The 23333-nt window shown below is 40.4% G+C and overlaps 1 protein-coding gene across 2 annotated transcripts; it reads right to left on the bottom strand.

Annotated features, from left to right (window-relative positions):
- Window positions 1-10: 10 nt before the first annotated feature.
- Window positions 11-22078, bottom strand: LOC117473585 (CDP-diacylglycerol--glycerol-3-phosphate 3-phosphatidyltransferase, mitochondrial). 2 transcript variants are annotated; one of them, XR_004555044.1, is made up of 12 exons: window positions 21956-22078; window positions 16149-16359; window positions 13665-13742; window positions 11167-11266; window positions 10889-11078; window positions 8437-8615; window positions 6824-7038; window positions 4852-5143; window positions 3454-3602; window positions 3010-3140; window positions 1999-2261; window positions 11-493 (listed from the first exon to the last, which is right to left on the bottom strand). XR_004555044.1 is itself a non-coding variant. In XM_034119233.1 (11 exons), the coding sequence occupies exons 1-10, from the start codon at window positions 22069-22071 to the stop codon at window positions 3021-3023; spliced, it is 1650 nt and encodes a 549-aa protein (XP_033975124.1). In that variant the 5' UTR covers window positions 22072-22078; the 3' UTR covers window positions 11-493; window positions 3010-3020. The 2 variants fall into 2 exon arrangements, 1 of the variants encoding a protein (XP_033975124.1); XM_034119233.1 differs by lacking the exon at window positions 1999-2261.
- Window positions 22079-23333: the final 1255 nt, after the last annotated feature.

Below are 23333 nucleotides of genomic sequence, written 5' to 3'. Positions count from 1 at the left end.
ACGTTTGAAGTCATTTTAAAAACTCGTCCACATCGTCCTTTAATTTACAAAGATAATCACTGTACATTTAGCTTTGATTACTGCTGTAAACTCTCTTAAAAACGGTTATTAGGCTCCTCCAGGGATTGTTTTTCTGCACCACACCCGTCCGTTTTATATCGCAGCTTGAAGAAATGCATTGCAGTGGTAGGAAGTAGTTTTTTTTTAAATGTTGTAGTAGAAAAACAGTTAAACTATAATGTGATGAAACATTAACAGCTGTGCAGGTAAACCAGGATCTGGAGTTTGATAAAAAAAAAAAGTGTACCCGCTGAATTCACCACATACATCTCCTGTATGTGTCAGTCACTTCCTGGGACACACTGATGAGAGTTATAGCCAAGGTGAGGTTGGAAACTCCCAGCATGCCGATGGTACCCGAGTGTCCCATCTGCGGACTCCGGTGTGACCTTCAACATCAAGACGAAAGGAAACCAAAGCAGTCTTTCTCCCTCTAAACATAAAAACACAGAAAGATGTTCAGTATTTTGTTGACTCTTCATTTACCTTACTACAATTTAAATAGTGACTTTTTTTTGAGGAACTGTGTGATGTGAAGGCTGAAAGAACAAAACAGGTTAACAATCCATTTTAACTAGTTTTATTGTAATATAAAACACAATTGTTGCAATTATTTTTGCACTTTCTGTACTTTAAATATATAATATAGAAGTGAAGTATGCCATAAACAAATTGTACAGAAAGTAGACGTTGCTACAAAAGTATTATTAAAAAGTAATAATATAGTAGCCCTGAAATGTCATTTAATGAAATAAAAGAAATCAGGCACATTTATTCTCCAAGTATAGTATTCCAAAATAAGAAAATACACTTGGCAAGATTTCTTTATCTCCTACCAGTAATGTACAAGCCCTGTGAGCATTATGTTAAACTGCTAATGGGTCACAAGTGGTTAGTTCAATGTGTGAAACCACAGTGGGAAATCCCAGTGTCACCACTAGAGGGCAGACGGCTCCACCCTGACTGAGGTGGTTCGTTCAGAGGAACCTGTTGTCTCTAGTTTCTAACAATAGACAGCCTGTGCTGACAAAAAGGACTTTCAAAAACATTCCTTTAACCGGTAAGGCTATTGTTGGAGACTGTTTGTTTTTTCCTCTGCCAGGAAAACAAGAAGAGATAAGTAATAACACAGGTGACAATGCCAGAAGATACAAAGCACGAATGAGAGAGGACAAACTGCTCCAGGAACCTAACAGACAACAAACAGTATCCAAAAGAACAGGAATTAAGTCTGAATTATATATAAGAAATACCTTGCCATATGTAAATAAGCATCAGCTATGTCATTTTAATATCCACTAAATCTTTCCTAAGTTTCTTGTATAATATATAAAAATGTTTATGACATGTCATACTATACTCTGACTTTTTTCTGACAGAAGATAACATTTGTTTTTTTTTCATTAAAAGAATCAGACAGTGTTTGTATTATTTGACACTAAAGAGCCTTTTCTGTTGTCTTCTAAATACGTTCTAAGTTCAACACAACCTTTAGCCTCAGGTTACAGATGCACAAACATCTGTTTGTTAGTGTCACCGTGCCGGTAAGTCCTTTCAACACGGACGCGTAAAACAAAAGGCCTGAATGTGCTGATGCTAATCTGTGCTGTGTGAAAGATGATCTCTTTACAACTGTTTCCTTTTGGCAGCGGATCACTCAAGATATTTTAGATTTCCTCGAATAAGTGCAGGTAGCGTTCAGAGGCCGTCCGTTTACCGTCATTTCTCAGCCTGTGAAACTTCCTGTTCAGAGAAACTGACAGAAAAAACCTGATACTGCAGCTTTCCTTTTGGCTAGGCCTTGACTTTATGAAATGAATACGTCTTCCTTTTCGAGTGAGAAGTTGATGTTTTAATGTCTTCCAGCAGCTTTTATTTCCACAAAAAAAACACATCTCGTAAAAGTGTTAATTCTTGCGATGAACTCCCTGACTTCACCTCTCCAGGTCCAGACTCGAGGTAACTGAGACCACCCGTCAGATCCTCAGCATACCCCGGTGCTGACTCACTTCTTGACAGGAGTGAATCAGCCCCTCTCTGTCCCCCCCGCTCTCACTGTGGTGCTCTGGGCTGCTGGGAAGGCGAGGACGGGACCTGAGATTTTAGACGCGCCACAATGACTGCAGGCATTTCAGAGAAGCCACAGCCTGTCTTACTGTGGGCGTGTGCTTCTGTGCAGTCTGCTCAGGGCTGAATGTTGTCTAGTAGGCAAAAAAATGAAAGCAATGCACAATGTAAAACAAATATTTTAAAGAGAAATTCTTATTTTCTGCAATTTAAGTGCACTTTTTGGGAAAAGCAACATTTTCATTCTATAAAAAGGGATTTCTCTGTCCAAATAATTAATTTTAGTTCAATATCTTCTCTTCTTTTAGCTCTGGTTTGGTCTCTACCAACTGAGGGAAACACTGTATCTGGGGGTAAATATCTGGCTCTTAAGCGGCTATATTCCTCACTTGGTTCATCAGCTAGTTTCTCACTTGTTTTAATTGTGCGGAGCAGGTAGTGTACAGTGTGTTGGGTATATTCACTGAAAACAGCAGCCCGTTGAGTCTGGAGCATTGATGGAACACGGAGAAAAACTGTTGTGGCTGAAAGAATCTAAAACGCTTTATACTGTAGATCTGAGTGTAACTGCAGAGCAAGGTCACAACTCTCTGTAGGTCATTTGATCAATTGTTTATTTAAAATAAATGATTTGCAAAACTTTTTTAAATGTCTAATAGGACTTTCTTTCATCACTAAAATAAAATAGGCTGTTGCTTTAAGGGCACTAGCTCCGCCAAAGCCATATCCTTGGTACAGCCTTCTATATAGTATTATAAAATTAACATCTTTGTTTGTTAATCCTGCTGACAAACAGGAAAAACCAATTAAACCAGAAGCAAATCCTTGATTGTTGAGGTATCATAGGTGAATGCTGTGTGTAGTGAGTGTGTGTGAGATCACCTGGTGGCGTCTCAGAAGAAGTTCTTGATGAGGGGAGTGACTAATTTCACCCACAACTTGACGTGACGGTCCGGCTGCTCGAACGTAGAGCTCGACACCTCGGTGGAGCGCTGATACAACCTCTCCTGCTCCTGAGAGGCACACAGTATAACACACAGTTCAACACACAGTTCAACACACAGTATAACACACAGTTCAAACACACAGTTCAACACACAGTATAACACACAGTATAACACACAGTTCAACACACAGTTCAACACACAGTATAACACACAGTATAACACACAGTTCAACACACAGTTCAACACACAGTTCAACACACAGTTCAACACACAGTATAACACACAGTTCAACACACAGTTCAACACACAAAATAACACAGGTGTGCGTTCAGTGCAGAGTCACACAGTCATTCATCATCATTTCCTGCGGTTGACCCACCTCCTGGAGCTGGCTCTGCAGCACCTTGTTCTCCGTCACTATGGCGATCTGGGCCTCCAGGTCACGGTGAACCGAGCGGTATCCGAAATTAGGGGAGCCAATTAGAGTGAGGCAAGGCCGGTCCTTCCCCTGGAGGTAATACCACAGACCTGTGAGGAGAGGAAGAGTGCAGCGAGCTTCAGAGAGACGCTTCCAGCAGGGATCTCAGACCACAACTAAGAGGAAGCACATGCAGAAAATCCCCAGCACAGATCCAAAACCCCAAAGCATGAGGGAGAGTGAGTGTACATCCTCGCCCCGGGGCTACGGCGCGATGAGTGTACGAGCCCTCCTCTCTCACGCTACATACCGCTGCGACCACAAGAAGAGCAGCGGAGCAGGGAGAGTGATGCGTTTTATTAGTTTCACCCAGCCAAACAAAACTAGTCTGGATGCTGAGCCCTGGATAATGCCACCTACACACTATGACTGTGTGGATCACATTAGAACACAGTCTGTCTCATAATGGGGAGTGTTAACTGAAGGAACCCCCGACAAATCTGTCTGTTGTCAGGGAGTCAAAAAACAGGCGAGAAGTGAAATGGGAACAGCTGCCAGACCTAGAATGGATGTCTGCAAGTAGCTAGTGCTACAAGTTGTTTGTCTGTGATTTGTAGCAGAGCAACATCAAGGAAGAAAAAGAAAAGAATATGCAGAGAGAAAATGTATACGCTTGTCATAACGTAGGTAGCTGACTGCAATTGTTGTGGCTTAACCAGTATATATTTGTGCAATGGCTTTAGGTCACTGCTGTCAATGCAGGTCAAGATGTCCACACTGCAGACAGGCCACGATGGATGACCTGATACTTCTCTTTTCGATTGCTCCTTTATAATTCTCAGAAGCAATGAACATAATTTACTTGCATCCCTTTGTCTCAGTTTGTCTTGAAAAACGTCCTTGTTGACTTAAAATCACTTTAAAATAATCCCACTGTCAAATATTCTCAGTTTCCTGCTTAAGTCTAAAGAAAAATACTTCTTTTTGTAAGCTTATGTGCATATATGGCCCTGTCAGTACTATATATACAGATGAACTGTATGTCCCTTGATCTGTTTCTAATCATTGAGTATCACTACAAGCTCTGCTGCTGATCATGTGAGGATGTGACCATAATGCCAAATGCAGATTTAAATGTACAACTGAATTGAAGCGCTCTAGACGTGTGTGTGTTTCTGAAAATGAGAATCTTTAGGCTTTTATAGAGGTTCAATTTGGCTCAGGGCATATTTTTAGACAACTTTTACACTAATTAGTAGTTGAAAAAGTAATTACCAGAAGATCATGACCGTTAGTCGTTGATACAGGTAGGTAGGTGTGTGTGTGTGTGTGTGTGTGTGTGTGTGTGTGTGATCCCACCTTTGGCGTGGAAGGTCCACTCTGGCCGGTGGTACTCGTGCAGGTGTATCCTCTCCTGCTGGCCCAGAGAACACACCTGGTTGTAGAACTGCCTGGCGATGTGCACGTAGGCCGCTGGGATGGCCCCGGCCACGCCCTTGGCTCCGAAGAAGCCGTTGACCTCGGGTGAGGCGGTGAGGATGCGGTACCCGGCGCCGGCCCCGAGCACCAGACGCATGTACGCCCGCGTCAGGTTGAAGTACCCCGACGTCAGGAACACGGTTGAGTTCGGCCCGGCGTCTGTCAGAAGGCGCTGGAGGGGAAATAACGACAAAATGGTTTTATTTCCAGAACTTATGAAGAATAAAACACTAGCTTTGACCTGAGGCTGGTTATTAGTGTTTTATTATCGCTTATTACATAAGGCTCATTATAGAAGAATCTATCAAGACTTGTCATATTTATCTTGATAACAATAAAAGTAATATGATGATATTTCCTTCTTCCTGTTGGCTCACGTCTGATTAATTGTGTCTTGATTGAATACTGTATTTAGAGGTGGAGTTTGGCTGGGTTCCGTTTGGGTGAGAGCTCACAGGTTATTGTAGCTTATCTGTATTAGAGATTAATAATAAGTTTGTTTAGTGTCAAACCATTTCATTTTTATATTTAAAGAATCTGGGGCATTTGTTCCCAAAAGAAAAAAACATGAAACCAAATTGATTAGTGTTTATTCTTATTTATTTATTTTTTGAACGTATAAAATAGTTATGGACCCACTATTTAATGTATTTCATGGTGCATACTACCAACAGGTCATTTTCTTTCTCTCCCTATTTTCAATATGTTCTGCATCTGAGACCTTGTTACCTATTTAAGCAACAGTGGTCAACTCCTTCTTGTGGAAGGAAACAGCAAATGTTTAATCTTCTTCTTTTAAGAAAGGCTGGCACTTCTCCATCTGCACATCAGCCACATCACCACTGCTTGATTCAAAGCAACCAAAAGTGAACTACATATTGGAATAAATGAAGCCTGTTGCAACAAGTTGTTTCTTTTTTGGTAAACGGCAGATGAGACACTGTTGAATCAACTTTGTACAGAACAAGCCTCTGTTATTAAATTACAGTCATCACTCCCAGAATAAGTGACTAATAAACCCGGAATAAATGCTCAAACATTTATTCACTGGTTATTGGTACATGTCTCATTTTATTAGTCACATGTCCAAATTAAACCCATCAACCTCAAAATAACCTCTTTGTAATTATATTGCCACTGGGGGGGGGAAATAAAAAAGGTCAATTTAAATAAAGCACTGAAGACAATGAAAATATTTAACAGTTTGGTCAGAGTTTATACATAAGTTGGAACCCTTGCCTCTCACTTGGGCCATCTTTGGCTTTTTCAAGTTTTGATTTGACCGTGTTAATGCAAATAAGGCATGAATTCGAAGAGTTGTTTTTCCAATTTTTGAAGTTCAACCTCAGCTCCTGTAATAAGTCTATAATGAACTGTGAAGCCAACATACAGACACACAGTCCCAATGAAACTCATTAAAACCAGAAATGTCATATGCATACTGTTATGCGAGGCCTTTAATTTGAAGCCCTGGCTTACAAGTTGTAGTTTTTACTAGTGGCTTCCTGCACAAAAACTACAAATGCCAGAAAATCAATAATAGAAATATGACAATTGGCATGACATGTTCATAATTGAGACAAAATCCTGTTAGCATTTAGCATAAAGAGTGGCATTATTTATAACATATGACGAACATCACACAAGAGACATTAAAAAAGATACAATTCTGAAAATGGTTGAATAGTGGGTGGTTATTATGTTGATTTAAACATTTAACTCTATGAAAGTGGACAACAATATTAGTATATCGTTTTATGGTGGCTTTTGAGGCGGTCATATACATGTTTGGTTAAAATGTGACCAATGACAGAAGGTCGCTGTGTGTGCGTGTCTGTGTGTTGAGCCTGACCTGTGTGACCTGCTCGTCCACCTGGATCCCCAGAGGTTTCATCTGCACCAGAGGGAACACCCAGGTGTCCTCCCCCCCGTCGCTCAGCCCCCCGTCGCTCAGCCCCTCGTCCTCAGAGTCCTCCGGCCGGTTCGTCAGCTGCTGCCTCATTTGGGCAGTGTTCACCACCTCCATGATGCGCTTCTTCGCCGCCGTCGAGAAGTCTTGCCGGTTGCCTGCGGAGACAGAGCGTAAACAAAGCTGAGGAGGGTCACACTGACCTCTGGGTCACAGTAACCCAAGGGTGCTTGGGATTATTTACAGCCACTTAGGGGCATGAAGCAGAAAGGAGGATGTTGTTTGAAATGACAACACAACCTCAGCAAACGAGCTGGAAAATGCTTGTTTCTGATTGGCTGGCAAGTGACCATTAAAACTAGTAGACTAGATATCTTACAAAGGTTCTGGTATAAGTCTAAAAGGTGTTTTCAGACAGAGAGCAAAGGAAATGTTTGACCTGCATGACGCAGAAGACCAACAGATTACTCATTATCAAACACGTGCACTCTGTGAACACTGACAAAGAAGAGATGTGGGGCAGACAGTATTAATATACAAAGTTATAAGAAACATGTTGCCCTCAATAGAATAAAAGTTTAACATTTTCAAAATCATGCAATCAAGGTTTTTTAACAAAACTCAACAGTGCCTCAGGGAATCGATTCTGTGTCCAGTGACTCAGAAAATCTTGTTATTTGGTTGAAATTACCGTTTAAACTGCCAGTTACTTCACAGGGGCCGTTTCTCAATGTCGAGTAGAGCTGCTGCAGAGCCACTATTTCAAGTATACTACGTCATCGAGTGGCGCCGAAGGACTGTTTAAATGCTGTTTAAATGCCCAGCATTCGGCGCCACTCGATGACGTAGTATACTTGAAATAGTGGCTCTGCAGCAGCTCTACTCGACATTGAGAAACGGCCCCGGACTCTGTTTTGTTATCAGTTGCTCACCAACTGACTCAAACGTCCTCTTCCTCCTCCTCCGTTTTTTCAGTACGTCAATGTTTTATCAGTTGTTAATGTTTTCACTAGATATTATGCATGTCAGCTCCATATCGTCTTTCACCCACACTGTGACATCACAACTCTATTCCTGGTGTTCGTTACCACGGCGCTCAAGTCCTGTAGACATGATGTCATCCATCCCTCAAACTCACATCCTGGCAGTCTGCGCTCCAGTTACGGACACAGTACTGGAGTGTGTGTGTGTGTGTGTGTGTGTGTGTGTGTGTGTGTGTGTGTGTGTGTGTGTGTGTGTGTGTGTGTAGAAAATTCTGACAATTTCACATCCGGCTGCATGGCTAGCCAACCGCAATACCTCTCTCGATCATTCTCACTGTACAAACACACACTCTCACACACGCACACACACTGACCATCATCTATTTGCCTGTCTAAGCTTTCAGGCTCCATTAGCGTAATCCATCGGCTCCTCTTTCTGAAAACTGGGACACTGCCACCGTTACCGAGCATGAAGTGTCAAAACATGTTGGAGGGTAAACATGCGTCTGTGTGCTGTACTGTACACACACTTACGTGCATGCGTACGTAAACACACACAGGTCCCGTTTCTACCTTTGTACGGGTGCACCATGCCCTCCAGCATTGTGACCGAGTCGTCGGGCTGCAGCTGCAGAGAGACGTCGCCCACGGCCTCCACCAGATCGGCGAAGAAGTCGGCGACCTCCCCGCAGTTCTCCAGCAGCACGTAGCGGTCCTGTCTGTTGGTGAAGTACGAGTCGCTCAGGTTGGCCCTGAAAGAGAGGGGGGGGGACCTTTAATAAACCGGGGCAACACAACACTGACGAAAGAGGAAAAAAGGTTGTTTGGTCAAATGTCTTTCTATGAGTGTAAAACGGGTTCAGAAAAATACACGTAATCCTTTGGTCATCTTGAAAGAAAATGTTCTACACATTTTTTTAATTATTATTAAATTATATATATATATATTTATTTATTTTACATGTAAATATACATTTTCTTTCCCCACTACTTTTTGTTGTCATAATTTTCGCTGGATTTTTCTTAATTATGTTTAGATTTCCTTTTTTATACATCCATTTTTTTTGTTTTTTTTGTTATCCCTAACGTTTCTCCTTAAGTTTAGGGAAGGTCAGTTGTATGAACCTGTGGCTTCTTGACCTCTCCTGATACAAATATTATTTTTTCATTATCTGGATTTATGCAGACTTCTATCTGTGCGGTCACATTTTGGATCACATTCTGGTACATTCCATTTGAATTATTTGTATTATCTTTATTAGAATGTTGCACCTTTACAAGGCAAGGCAATTTTATTTATATAGCACCTTTCAGCACGCGACAATTCAAAGTGTTTTACAAAATAAAAACAAAAGACATTTAAGAATAAATACAGCATAAACACATTATTAAATGGCATTTAAAAACAGGCATAAAAAAGCAAAGATAATGAAATAAAGAAACACAGCAGGTACAGAATACATGAATAAAAGGCATACTGCAGTGTACAGCTCAATTAAAAGCAGCGGCAAATAGATATGTTTTTAGTCTGGGTTTGAAAATAGGAAGTGTTTCAGTGGACGTGCATGATTTGGGCAGTTTGTTCCAGATTGTCGGGGCATAATAGCTAAACGCTGCTTTTCCATGTTTAGTTCTTGTTCTTGGAACAGAGAGCAGACCCGACCCAGAGGACCTGAGACTCCTTGATGGTTCATAGTTATGCAGGAGATCGTTTATATACCTCGGTCCAAAGCCATTTAGTGATTTAAAAACTAGCAATAGAACTTTAAAATCAATTATTTGGCCGACTGGAAGCCAGTGTAAAGATTTCAGAACCGGACTGATGTGATCCAATCTTTTAATGTTAGTGAGGACTCGAGCAGCAGCGTTCTGAATCAGCTGCAGCTTTCTGATGGATTGTTTTGTCAGCCCTGTGAATACACTATTGCAGTAGTCGAGTCTACTGAAGATGAAAGCATGGACAAGCTTTTCTAAGTCCTGTTGCGACATTAGTTTTTTAATCCTATATATGTTCTTCAGGTGATAGTATGCAGACCTAATAACTGTTGAAATGTGACTGTTAAAATTCAGGTCCGAGTCCATCACTACACCCAGATTTCTTGCTTTGTGAGTTACTTTGTAGTCTGTCGACTGAAGCTCTGCGATTACTTTTAATCGGTCCTTCTTTGCTCCAAAAACAATGATCTCAGTTTTTTGTTTGTTCAATTGGAGAAAGTTCTGAGTCATCCAGTCATTGATGTGCTCAATGCACTTGCTCAGTGTTCTAATCGGAGAGTAGTCTCCCGGTGTAATTTTAAAATAAATCTGGGTGTCGTCTGCATAGATGTGATAGCTTAGATCGCTGTTTTTAATAATTTGAGCCAGTGGTAGCATATAGATATTAAAAATCAAAGGTCCTAAGATGGAGCCTTGAGGAACCCCGCATGACATATTTGTCAGGGTTGATTTGTAATTGCCTATCGAGACAACGTTTTTTCTGTCCTTTAAGTAGGAACTAAACCAATTTAGAGCTGTAGCTGAAACTCCTACCCCAGTTTTCTAGACGGTCTAGCAATATGTTGTGGTCAACAGTATCAAACGCAGCGCTGAGATCTAATAATACTAACACTGATATTCTGCCACTGTCTGTGTTTAAATGGATGTCATTTAAGACCTTAACAAGAGAAGTCTCAGTGCTGTGGTTTGGTCGAAAGCCCGACTGAAACACATAAAAACCGTCAGTTAAAAACATGAAATTACTCAACTGTTGAAAAACAACTTTTTCAATGAATTTGCTTAAAAAGGGAAGGTTTGATATTGGCCTGTAATTATTCAGGGTTATGGCGTCTAGGTTATGCTTTTTCAGGAGCGGTGTAATTACTGCAGTTTTCAGGGCCTGTGGAAATACACCCGAGTGGAGAGACTTGTTTACTATGTGAGGCCAAGCAATGAAAAAACAGTTTTGAAAAATCCTGTACAAGAGAAGAGACTCAAAAGATGAGGACTCCACAGGACTAGTTTGAAATATACAGAATAATCCACCGACCCGCTGATGATGATGCTGTCGTCGAACAGGTAGACTTTGATGTGCTGGACCCCGATGGTCTCGTTGAAGCGCTGCGGGACGAGCAGCCGCAGCAGCCCCCTCAGGTCGGGGGTGTGGTACAGAGAGACCCTCATCTGAGAGGTGAAGCGCTGCAGCAGCGGCAGCAGCATGGTCCTGGAGTTGATCTGTCCTGCAGGGAAAACATGAGCACAGCAGGAGGATGAGCGCAGGGTGCTAACCAGAGGAAACACAAGAGATCTGATGAGAGTGAAAACAACCTCTAGAGCCGCGGGTGTAATCCAGCAGCACGGACACCTTCAGGTCGGGGGAGTCGCTGTTGTCCTGTGAGCGCTGCAGGGCGTCCTCCATGCAGTCCACCTTCACAGACACAGGGGAAGCATTGAAGAGACAGCAGAACATGAGTTAAAGGGTAATGCACAGATTTAGCTGCAGACGTATAACACTGTTAAACTCACAATGGACGATTTAAAAGAAAGACATCAAAATCACTGCAGCAAAATATCGTCATTTTCAACTAACGACTTATTATTCTTGGTCAGAAATAGACAGCAAGACTTTGAAAATACATGTTCAACAACCCCTTGCACAACGCGGTCTTAAGTAGCACTTAAGTGCGGGTCTCAAGTAGGAGAAAAGTAATCAGCAACAATTTCAATGAATAAGCATTTTTAAGTAATTAGTCATGCAAAATACATGAAAATCTTAGTTTTCAACTTCTTAAAATGAGAGTATTGAATACTTTTCTTTTTGCAAATCATTGTAAATATAATATTATTGATATTAAGACATTTTATAATTTGTATTTAATTAAGTATGAAGCATAAATCAAGGTAACACCTACTTTCACAATTGCCTTATTAATTGATGGATTGATCTTTAACTCCTGTCATCTTGTTTAGACTTCTCACTCCTTGCCATTGTGAATAAAATATCCCTTTTTTGTGCGCAGATGCGTTTCCTGTGTTGCTGCTATAACACCTGAATTTCCTACGGGATTCAATAAAGATCTATCTTATCTTATCGTATCATATCAGTTGTTAACTTGAAATGATTCATGTTGGGAAGCCAAGTTTTAGGTAAGTAAGATTGGACTGATATAAACGTGAAATTAAAGCAAGCTTCAGACTGTGAAGTTATTTCTTGAACAGTTCTTCCAGATAAGGCCACTCAAAGAAACACACAACTCTTATCTGGTCTTCCTTGTTCTTGCCACACTTCCCAGTACTTGAGTATTTGTGAATGTTCTTAGGAGCAGTAGATTATTGATTGCTATGGAGCAGACACGGTTTATTAATCACTGGCACCCTTTTGTGAGTGAGCGTGGGAAAAGCCATTAGTGCACAAGAGGAAATGCTCTTCAGAGGGCATCACTGGTAGCGAAGTATCTATTAGTGACGAGCTCGGCATTTGTTCCCCACGTTCGACTAAATTGGGCATCTGGTGCCCAAATGCATTTTTTATACGTCACTCTCAGAACCTTGAGGCGATATATCCGACTGTTCTGTAGAAACAAAGGCCTTTGTTGGAGCCATTTATTTTTTAATACTACAACATGTTTTTTATTGCTGTTTTTGTTTATATTGCATTTCAAATTATTTATTGAAATTATTTAAGTTAAATTAGAGTTCATGCTTTTATTTTGAAGGCAGTTTTGGGCACCTGGTGATAGGCATACATTGGAGACAGGTGGTGGTGGGATTAGAGCACCAGTGTCAAAGGTCAAAAGGAGAAGTCATTGTTCTGTTGGATTATTGGGACGAAGAGTAAATAAACTGCACAAAAGTATATTCTCGCTTGGAAAAGGTATTATTATTCCCTGCGTCAGATTAGCTTGTGCCTCAACGGCAGTTTTAGTTTGAGTTAAACTGTGGTTTCATTTCTTTATTTCGCCCCCACAGCCTTTATACAGCTTTCCTAAAGATATGCAGTCAACCTTCCCAGCTTTGCATATGGTGTGCTAAAGATAAAACACACTTTTCTTTAGAATTTCTGGTTATTCTTGCCTGCGCTTAAAGTCAACACGCAGCAGCGCAGGTGCGAGCTTCAGTATCAGAGGAGTTCATTTTGTGCTGCGCCTGTGATTGGGTGTTGTGTTAGCTCACCTGCAGTTTGCATTCTCCAGGCTCAAACCACAGACTCACATTTCTGCTCTGAATGGAGTTAAGGTCATTGTGTCCAATTACAAGCAAACCTGAGCTCGGAAAACAAAAATCACATGGACTCACTCACTGTGCCTTATTGACTCCATTTTTCTAGTGATCCATCATCCTGTGAGGTTACGGAGTTTGGCAGCAATCACAGCAGATTTAAAGGCTCTTAACTGTAATTAAACGTGTTTCACTTGTCTGTGTAATTCACCCTCTGATTCTCCAAGCAGATAGAAAAAACAAACATGAAAAACAGCTGAATGTGAGCGTCGGTCCAGACTGTGGTTTGTTCTGGGTTTATGTTGTTATGCGAGGCCTTCCAAGCATGAAGAACAGCGGGATATCACGTGCCAACTCTGGCCTTCTTATACCCTTGCAATTTAAGGGTCATTCCTTGTAGCTGGCCTGGCGTATTTTCCCTCTGAACAAACCACACTGTGCTTCTCCTGGAAGAAGACTCTGACTCACACTTTCTGGCATCACTGACCAGTTATTTGGCACACGCTTGTGTTTGGATGGCGTTCTTCTCACCTGCCAAAAACTAAAAAGTCTTTAAAGGGCCTCTAAACATGAATCACACACTCGCACACAAACGCTGTTTTTCTCACCAGCTCCTGCTCCAGTTGACCCGTTCCCAGATACAGCGAGGCCATCACCACCCGCCTCTTTGCGGTCTTGATGCGCGCCTGAAGGGAAGAAAAACAAACACCACAATGTACGTGGGTGTCAGGAATCTTGTAACAAATATCTGACAGTAACACATGATTAATGGTCATACTAAAAGGTCATTTTCTGTATGTCACATGACCACGCTGTCAGTCTGTATGCACAGGCAAACTAACCACATTCCCTCGGAGCCCCTAGCAACAAGCAAATAATAACAAAACTAAAAACCTTTTAAAAAAAAAAAAGAGCGAAAAATATCCCTTTTTCTTTTTTTAAACATATTCCTAGTAATCCTGGGTTTGATTGTAAACATGTTAGGTGAGCGTTTCGTTGTGTGTCATTTATGGAACTATGTATGATATTGTTTCTTTAATCATTTCTGAAGCCTTTAAAAGAGTGAATTGCTCCTGATTAACTGGCTGGTTGTTTTTATCTCAGGCGTTTTATTGTGAAATATAGTCTTTAACAGCAATTTCCCCATCTTAAAAAATGTTTTCTCCCTTGTCAAATAATAAGATAAACTTAACGTAAATGACATTTGCAAAGAATCTATAGAACAGTAATAATGTCCTGGTTATTTTAAATAATCCACAATGGACAGTTTTCAATGGGAATGCTTCTTCAATAGAAAGCACTGTGGAGGAATGTTACCAGGATGTTGTTTATCGTAACGCCACGCCAAACAATTATGTTGATCATATTCTTTGATTAATCTCAAGACCTTGAAAATGACATGAGGAACGAGAATATATAAAAGAATGCGTATCTTATTTTTATAGCGCGTGATTTCTAGTTTTTCAGTTGAAGGCGACAAAAGAAAAAAAGTGTTCTTTGAATATCAGTCACTTTCTTTTTCACTTTGCTCAGGGCGCTACATTTTGTATTAGCCGTCTCCTCACGTAGTATGTCATTATGATGCAGCAAATCATTTGGAAACAATCAGAGATGAACAAGGAAGTGAACAAAACAATTCCATTCACAATTCCCAGCCGTCAGTGGTATGGGGAAATGTTCGTGGAAAATAGATGACCTGTTTTTAAGATTCAAAGCCATAAAAAAATATATACAGCTCTGGAAAAGATTAAGACACCTCTGCAGCAATCAATTATCTTTTATTCTATAAACTACGGACAACATTTCTCTTTGTTGGAATTCAACACTGGGATGGAATGGCTGCCATACATGTAGAGATTGAGATTTAAGAAACACTTTGAGTGGTCTCTTCCTTCTTTCCAGAGCTGTATAAGGGTATATGACGCAGGAACGTAAATATTAAAACGTGAATAAAACCCTTGAACAATGTGTTAGCCGAGGGAAGCTGCAGATTCCTGTTTCTTTGTTCCTGGAGCGGCTGAACGGGCGAACGTTCGAGGAAACATAAAAGGATTCCTATGTGGTGACACACAGCAGGTGTGGGATTCAGTGATGATATAAAACTCTTGTCGCCTCTCTCCTATGATTCACATTTAGTTTGCAGGATGATACATTTCCTATTTTTGTTTAAAGTTAGAAACACTTAAAGATTATTTTTCATCAAACTTGAAATAGAGTTGTACTTATAAGACGCGTGAGTAAATCAAAGCACAAAAGGATGTTGCCGGTTCATCCAAGGTTGATTCAGGAACATGAGGCCTAGTTTACGATTAAGATTGCAAATAATGATAATTAATGTCCGATGGTTTTCCAAAGAGAAACGTCAACATGTAATGTAATGATCTAATTAACAACACCGCCTTGTGAAGCATCTAATAATATTAGATTAAAATCACTGAATCTAAATGGCCAATCACATCAATCGACACGATAGGCCAATTGTACAAACTAGTAAACATTATTTTTTCCCAGGGACAGTTCAGCCCCGGAAAATGTAAACTTCATATTTGTTTTTATTGTTAATTTATCAAATCATCATTGTATATGTGTGAATTGCAGATTGATGGAGTCAGCGAAAGACTTTCAATCCCTGATGAAGGCTTAATATTGAAACATGTTAACGTTTTCTTTTTATGTCCAAAAACAAGACCTACATGAACAAAGGAAGGTCTGTGGATTAGCATGGGTAACCCGTCATGTTATATTTGGGGCGCCGCATGCTGAGTGCCATCTAGTGTCATCATACATGTTGATTTGTGTGAATTGTCCCTTTCAGTTTTCAAGTGGATTATATATTTAGCACATATTAGTTGCAACGTTACGATGACAGGTCTTTTTAGAGCCGAATTATTAACTGCCAACTCGGTCAGAGTCTGCCGGGAAGAAAATACTTCCTCAAGCACACTCACATTCCTCAAGCACCTTCTCCCTTTGTTACCCCACATGATGATATTGAACATCTGTGTAACATCAATACTGGTAGTTGTTCAGTTAAGCTCTGTTTTCATTCCTTTGCAGCTGAACCAAAATGGTAACTTCTTGGTATCACCGACCTTCATAGCCTGGTAGAACTGGTCAGGCGAGGTGAGGATGTGGATGTGGGTTCCCGGCACCCGAAAGGCAGGTACGTGCTCTGCCATCCATCGGAAGTGGCCGAAGAGTCCCTCTGTGCCCTGAGCTCCGGCGGACCCCGCGGGCCTGGAGACCCGTCGGGGGGCCGGGTCGGCTTCGGCCAGGAGGGGGGCCAGCAGCAGCACCGAGGACCTGCAGGGAACAAGGGGGAGGAGTTGATTTGGGGTTTGGGATTTTAGCCGTAGCAGACCATTTACATGCACAAAAACCTATACAACACACACTACAGGAAAGGGAAAACCCAAATAAGTATAATAAGCCCTTTACGTTTTTTTTAATCAACTTGGAATTAGAAGCGGAGAACGAAATGAGTTTGGAGCTGCTCTGAAGCGTTCGATCATATCACACAACCTTCCTCTGCAGATAGAGCTTGTGGTGACGCTGTTGTGCTCATCATTCAGATTATTTAACACGCAATTGTCCATCACGCTGGATATTTTCTTGTCATAAAAATATTGTTTTAAATACAGTGGTATCAATGTCAGCCTGCATGTAGCCATATAGTAACTCTGTGAAAGATGTCGCCCAAGGTGAACCTGACTCTTGGCAGGGAAGCTCTGCGGCCTGAGCTGACACCTGGCAAAGGTACATTATGATCAAGTGCAATTAAATGAGAGCAACCAGTTTGACTTCTTGGTTAATGACTTTTGTCAATAAAACGTCACGAAATAGGAACAAACACATCTCTGTAATAACTTCCCACAGTTTGAGGATCAACAGTCTAAAACGCAAAATATTTTCAGCTAACTTTGATGAAATCACCAGTCTTGGCTTTTTTGCTGTAAAACTAAAAAGACTGAACACAAAGTATTTAAGAAGCAGTCAATGCAGCAATGAATATTTTCATATTAAAACATTTTAGGCAACTTGAAACCACCCCCTCTTTATTTGTCTTTTACTGTGCGTTTGTCTATAATTTATTTATTTTTGGTCTTTTTTTTGTAAAAAGTTTTGAATTCAACTTTAAAATACAAACAATAAACACAATAAAAAAATAACTATCAGATCATCTTTCTGCTGATCGAACAGTGTGTTTGGATTTTCGTTCTCGGTGTCCTAAAATTCCCCCCCGAACACCACATCCCTGTTGTCTCTGCCATACAATCTGCCTGACAATGCAACCACATTAAATAAAGACAGGGTAGGGTGTGAACCTCAGAGGCTGAATGTCTACTAAATTCCTTCATATTCATTGCATCCAACACACACACACACACACACACACACACACACACACGCACACACACACAAACACACAGTGTACATTTTGGTTTGGATTTAACCCACAAAAACAACCTGGAAGAATGTGGAGGAAACAAAAGTCACATAAAAACAAAGATCACAGCTCAGGGCTTCTTTCCAAAGCCACTCTGCTGAGCTAGAACTTCTTGGGCGAGGGGCTTTCCCCGGTGTTTGGAATTTGAGTCCTATCTAAAATACGCATATCACTCAAGATAAAAAACCATAGCGTGAGAGAACATCCTCGTGCCGATGACGCTGAACTTTCGGCATTTTGTACAGCGGTGCAAATGACTAACGTTATTACATTACATTACATTGCATTTACATTACATTACATTTCATTTAGCTGACGCTTTTATCCAAAGCGACTTACAATTACCAATTACAGGGACATTCTCTCTGGAGTAACTGAAGGCTAAGTGCCTTACTCAAGGGCACACTAGTGGTGGTGTTCCTTAGCTGACGCTTTTATCCAAAGCGACTTACAATAAGTGCATTCGACCAAGAAGATACAAACTTGAAGAAAACAGAATCATATAAGTACATCAGGTTTCATAGAGCCAAAACATTTCAAGTGCTACTCAACTGGTTTTAGATAAGCCAGTCCTTTGTTAGTATATAAGTGCTTTGTTAGTAATTCTATCGCTCGAAGTGGAGTCGAAAGAGAGGGGATCTATAAGGGGAACACATGGAACTAAGTAATAGTTATGGGCCCCTCAGCTGACGCCCGATCCTTTACAATTGTCTGTAAGTGGTAAAAGATAAGAGATAAGAAACACACTTTGAAATTATGTTTCAGATTTTCATTTTAGGACTGTTTATAGTGATATCAAATCAATTTATACCTCAGAGAGACCACAGTGAAATAAAAAAAAACTCTATAAAACTCATTCCAAAGGGATTTTAAATCATAGAAAAGGACGCAGATGTTTCAATTTTTCTCATCAACATCCATACAAATACAGTTTGTTATTTAAGCAGGACATCTAAGAAATGTCATTGAATTGAAATGAAGTGCTCATATTTAATGAGGTTAGAGGCAAAGTCAATGCATGACTGTTGTTAGTGCGATGAATAGAGGAGCTGTTTTTACTTTGGTGTGCGCCAAATCCCTTCTGATGTGAATCATGTGATGGAAACAATGCTGTCGTCTGTCTTCCTCGTTTTGCTAAATTCCCTGATGGGAATCTCATTGTGTTTTAATAGTTTTTACATCCGCATTTGATTCGGTTAGCAAACTGGAAAAGCCGGTCTTTGTCTCCTTTTTAAAGTCTTAACATTTACAACCAAGTAATCATTCATTATCTTAGCGCTATATGCATATTTAGAAAACACTTTTTATCATATGGCCATGACACAGGAACATGAGGCGCCAACTGCAAAACCATCGTCATGAATCTGCTGCAGCTATATCAGTTTTTGCACACCATGGTGCTGCATTATCACTTAGTAAAAAGTCAATGTGACCACAGTGAGGCACAACCACGTGCTACAAAGACGTTCAACACTAAGGACAATTACAGTGAGAGATAAATAGAAAGATAAATAATAAACAGGCTCCAACCTCCAGTCTAAGATTAGGACAAGATGTTTTAATAACTTGACATGTCACATCAGTGTTTCCCCTATATACAAATAGCGGCGGCTAAATATTTTTTTTTACTTTTTATTTCTTTATTAAAATAATAATAAGTGGCGACCCTTTTTCATTTTTGATTGTTTGTCATGTGGATTTGTGTTACTGTATGTTCAATAAAAGGTGTATTTTTGCTAAATCTTGAGACATTGCCACTGTATGTACTAGGCAGGGCCGATTTTTGGCCCTGCCTAGGGCGCCAGATCTGGGGGGGGCTGCGCTGGCAGCTCTGGGAGGGGAAAATACATTTTTGACCGTTGGCGCTCATCCTAATTTTCGGCCTTGATGTAACAACATTCATAATTAAGTAAATGTAACACCCTTTTCACCCCGGTTACACTTTTCATTTGCCCTGTACGATGGGCGCTGTAAGTGATGAAAGTGGGGGATGTTGGCTTATCAGGCGCCCGCAGCTCACAGCCAAAGTGCGAGCATGGGAGCGAGAGAGCGAGCGAGGGAGAGAAAGAGAGAGGGCGCACCGGTACCGGCGCTGTTGTTATTAGAATCTGGTGCTAGCTGCGCTAACGGATATAAGAAGAAGATGTTTCTACAACCAGGGTGGAGGAGAGCTCTCCTGTCAGACTGAGAGGCTCAGTGAGGTAAAGGACTCTGAGTGTTTAGATAGTTCATTTTAGTCTAAGTTATCTCAGTGGGTCTCAAACGTTTTGACCACATATTATGTAAACACATATTTCCAAGGCACTCCTTTATAATTATTAGGATAAATAAAAACAGGTTTGAAATCATTTCAATGTATACTATAGGACAGTAAACCAAAAATATCATTTAAAGTTGGGGAGATACAAAAATATGCATAAATAAATAAATGTTAACCAGGTAAAATAAGATATGAATGAACAACAAAAATAAAATAAGTTACATTTATTTGTTATTGGCTATGGTAGGTTATTGGTTATGTTCACATACTTATTTGATTAATAAAATGTAAACCGATCTTTTTCATATGGGTGTTTTAGAGAGTTGTACCCCCTAGATCAGGTCTCTAGTAATTCTGCTCAAAGTGCACCAGATTGAAGCATTTTACTTTAAAATGTTGACAAAAATCTTCCCGGGGGGGCATACCCCCGGACCCTCCTAGAGGATGTGGCGTCCACCCCCCAATTCAAACATGTTCATACAATACTGAATACATTTGAAGCCATTTTGACGTATATTACCTATGTCAATAAGTTTCAGTTTTTGTAGTGTATTTGTCTTTTGTAGAGATTTTTCATTTATTCTTGAATCTTTATATATAAAATCTCGCCTAAAATCTCGCCTAGGGCAGCAAATTGGCTAGAAATGGCCCTGGTGCTAGGCCTTTCTTGTGCTGGCCTATGGCAGACACATATAGAAACAAATTGGCGGGGCGCACTTCGCACGTGCACACACTAAAAAATTCCACGCCCTCCGCGCTCACCTATGACTCCATCCTAGGGGAAACACTGCATATTATTAATTCCCATCAGTAAATAATGCGGCAGTGCAGTACGATATATTTAGTTATAATTCATTTCAGTCAAATAGTTTTAATATATTATAATATGTTGAATATTTAAGTTTAGTATATTTAGTGTGTTGCAGGAGTGCATAAATAGTACATTATTTACTTTGATGAAGTGTACAGTTATTTATCGTTTGTGTATTATTTATTTAAATGTATACAGTATTATATAATTCCCAATTTTTTATATATTTGTTTTTCAGCCTTATTTTATTAAAACTTCAAGAAAACCCCACTGTTAAACAGACTTTAAAATGCATCATGTTTATAAAAATCAAAATTGATTGTGATTATTATAATTGCCATGACCGAGCAGCCCGTAGATGAATAAAGTGGAGATTAACACCCCTAAATCACTAAATTATTTTAAATTCCATTAAATTAGATCTAACTGTGTGATGGCGACAGGATGTGTGCATTGTCTGATAATAGAGTAATAATATGAGACAGCAGCAGCATTATGCTCAGAGGTGTCATGCTGTTGGCTCCTCACTTTCGCTTTCTTTTAACACAGGTTTATCTTTCCTGGGACCCCTCTCAAATGCTGAATCCCCTCCTATTCCCCGTCTTTCTCTCTGTGTGTTTGCTTTATTCTCCCATCTATGTGAATGATGTGCTTCAGATGCCTTTCCTCTGACATGGTGGTGGAGAGGAGGTGGTGTGGATCTGTTTAGAAACATCTGGAAACTGCTGGACATCCTGCTGTTTCCATTATTTTTCAAATATGCTCACACTTAACATAAATTGTATGTATTGTATTTTTTAAATGTTGATCAATCCTACACACAACTTGTATTGCTTGCCTGTCAGTCCTTGGAGAGGGATCACTTAACACACATAACATGGACTCGTCATGAAATAAGTTACTACAACTTATTTAGCCGCAGGTAAGTTATGGTTAAGAGTGATATTAGTATCACCTTAGTAACCATCGGCTGAAAAGCAAACCTGTGAAACCAGTGAAGTGTCAGGCGTCAGTGAAGTGTCAGGCGTCAGGTTTAAGCTAAGGTAAAATGGCAGTTACATAACAAACACACAGAAGAACACCATGTACAAACATTTGGTTACTTTAGCTAAAGGTTAGCTTATTTTTGAAGGTGCATTACATGGTGGAAATTAATTAAATCTGATTTAACATTTACGATAGTTTCACCCCGAATACGTTTTAAGTTGGTGGTTATAGATTTGGAATGAACACAATCACCCAATAGAGCATCATTGGTCCGATAATAGACGCATTAGCAGTAACAACATTAGCAAAGCATGTTTAACTTTGCAGGATGGAAAGCTTTAAGCGTATTTGCATCCTGGTGTCAGTGTCTCTGTGAACCAGCCGGGTCTCTTACCCTCCTCTCCTGTCTCTTGCGCGGAAGATCCGGTCAGATATTCGGGTAAAAACCCCTGCGATGGCCGGTGGGTACACGGAGTACACCAGCCTCCTCCAGGACATGGGAGCCGCCATTGCTGCAGCACAGAGGCTTTGAAAAACCTTTATAGACACAACGAGCAGCTGACAGACACTCTGCTGCCCTGCAGGCTGAGGTAGAAAGTGATGGGCACTGAGAAGGGTATTCATTGTTTAATTCGTTTAAATAATAAGTATTAAGGTTTTACCTGCAACACCAATTAATACATCAATTTAATAATTTAACTGGTTGTTTGTATTTGTTTGTGTGGGTTAAAATGCCTTTAAATGACTAGTGAGCAAACTACCTTGCAAACTACTGAGTTAGGTAATAAAACTTTAACCTTACTGTATAAACACGTTCAGACTGATAGAGATAATCCAATCCCCAAAACCATGATCATTTTCAGATGATATATTACATATATAGAGATATGATGTTAAATAATCATAGTTGTAGATCAAACAAGTATTCAACACATATTTATACCAATAATCCTAAAAATCATATTTAAAGACTCAAAATGATTACCAAAAAAACATAAATGTACAAATAATGTAAAATAATCATTGTTGAGGAAAGAAAAGAGAGAATAAACTAATCATAAATAAACATATGATGATGAATAATTAGGGGGACTAAGAAATAAACCTTACTATATAGTAGAACTATTTGGCGCGTTCACACCGGAGTACTTTTCCCCGTACTTTTTCCGTTTAGTTCCGTTAGTACCCCTTATTTTGCGTTCACACCAAAAAGAGTACTTAGTGCCGGGAACTTTTACCCCCATTTTTAGTGCCTGCTAGAGAGGTGGTACTATCCTGGGGAGAAAAAAGTACCAATTTCTATTGGCTGGGCGAATTGCAAACCACACCCCGTAAAACTCTGAAAAGCTTTTTTAAGCCGCCATTGTATTTGCTGGCATTAGCATTATTAGCATTAGCATTAGCCCCGCGCGGAGAGAGAATAACTTATGGCAACACAAACATGGGAGCGGTGGAGTGATGAGGAGGTGTCGGCGTTCTGGCGATTTACTCGGAAGGCTTCAGTAGAAGCTGCTGGGGGTCCCAGCAGCTTCTACTGAAGCCAGTCCCCAACTCCGGGGACTTCCGGCCGGGGACTTCGGGTGGCAGTATACGCCGTGAAGTGGTTTGCGGCCTGCCAGTAAACCCAAAGCAGAAGAAGAAGAAGTGACGTCAGCGGCTTCATTTGCGTAATCTTCCCTCAGGGAATTTATTCCGGTGTGAACGCGATCTGTACTTAGTGCCATGGGGGTACAAAGTGCCAAGCACTAAGTGCTGGCACTAAGTACAGCAAA

This window comes from Trematomus bernacchii, unplaced genomic scaffold (genome assembly GCF_902827165.1).
Source record: "Trematomus bernacchii unplaced genomic scaffold, fTreBer1.1, whole genome shotgun sequence".
Classification (NCBI taxonomy): Eukaryota; Metazoa; Chordata; class Actinopteri; order Perciformes; family Nototheniidae; genus Trematomus; species Trematomus bernacchii.
This window is presented reverse-complemented; position numbering and strand designations above follow the sequence as displayed.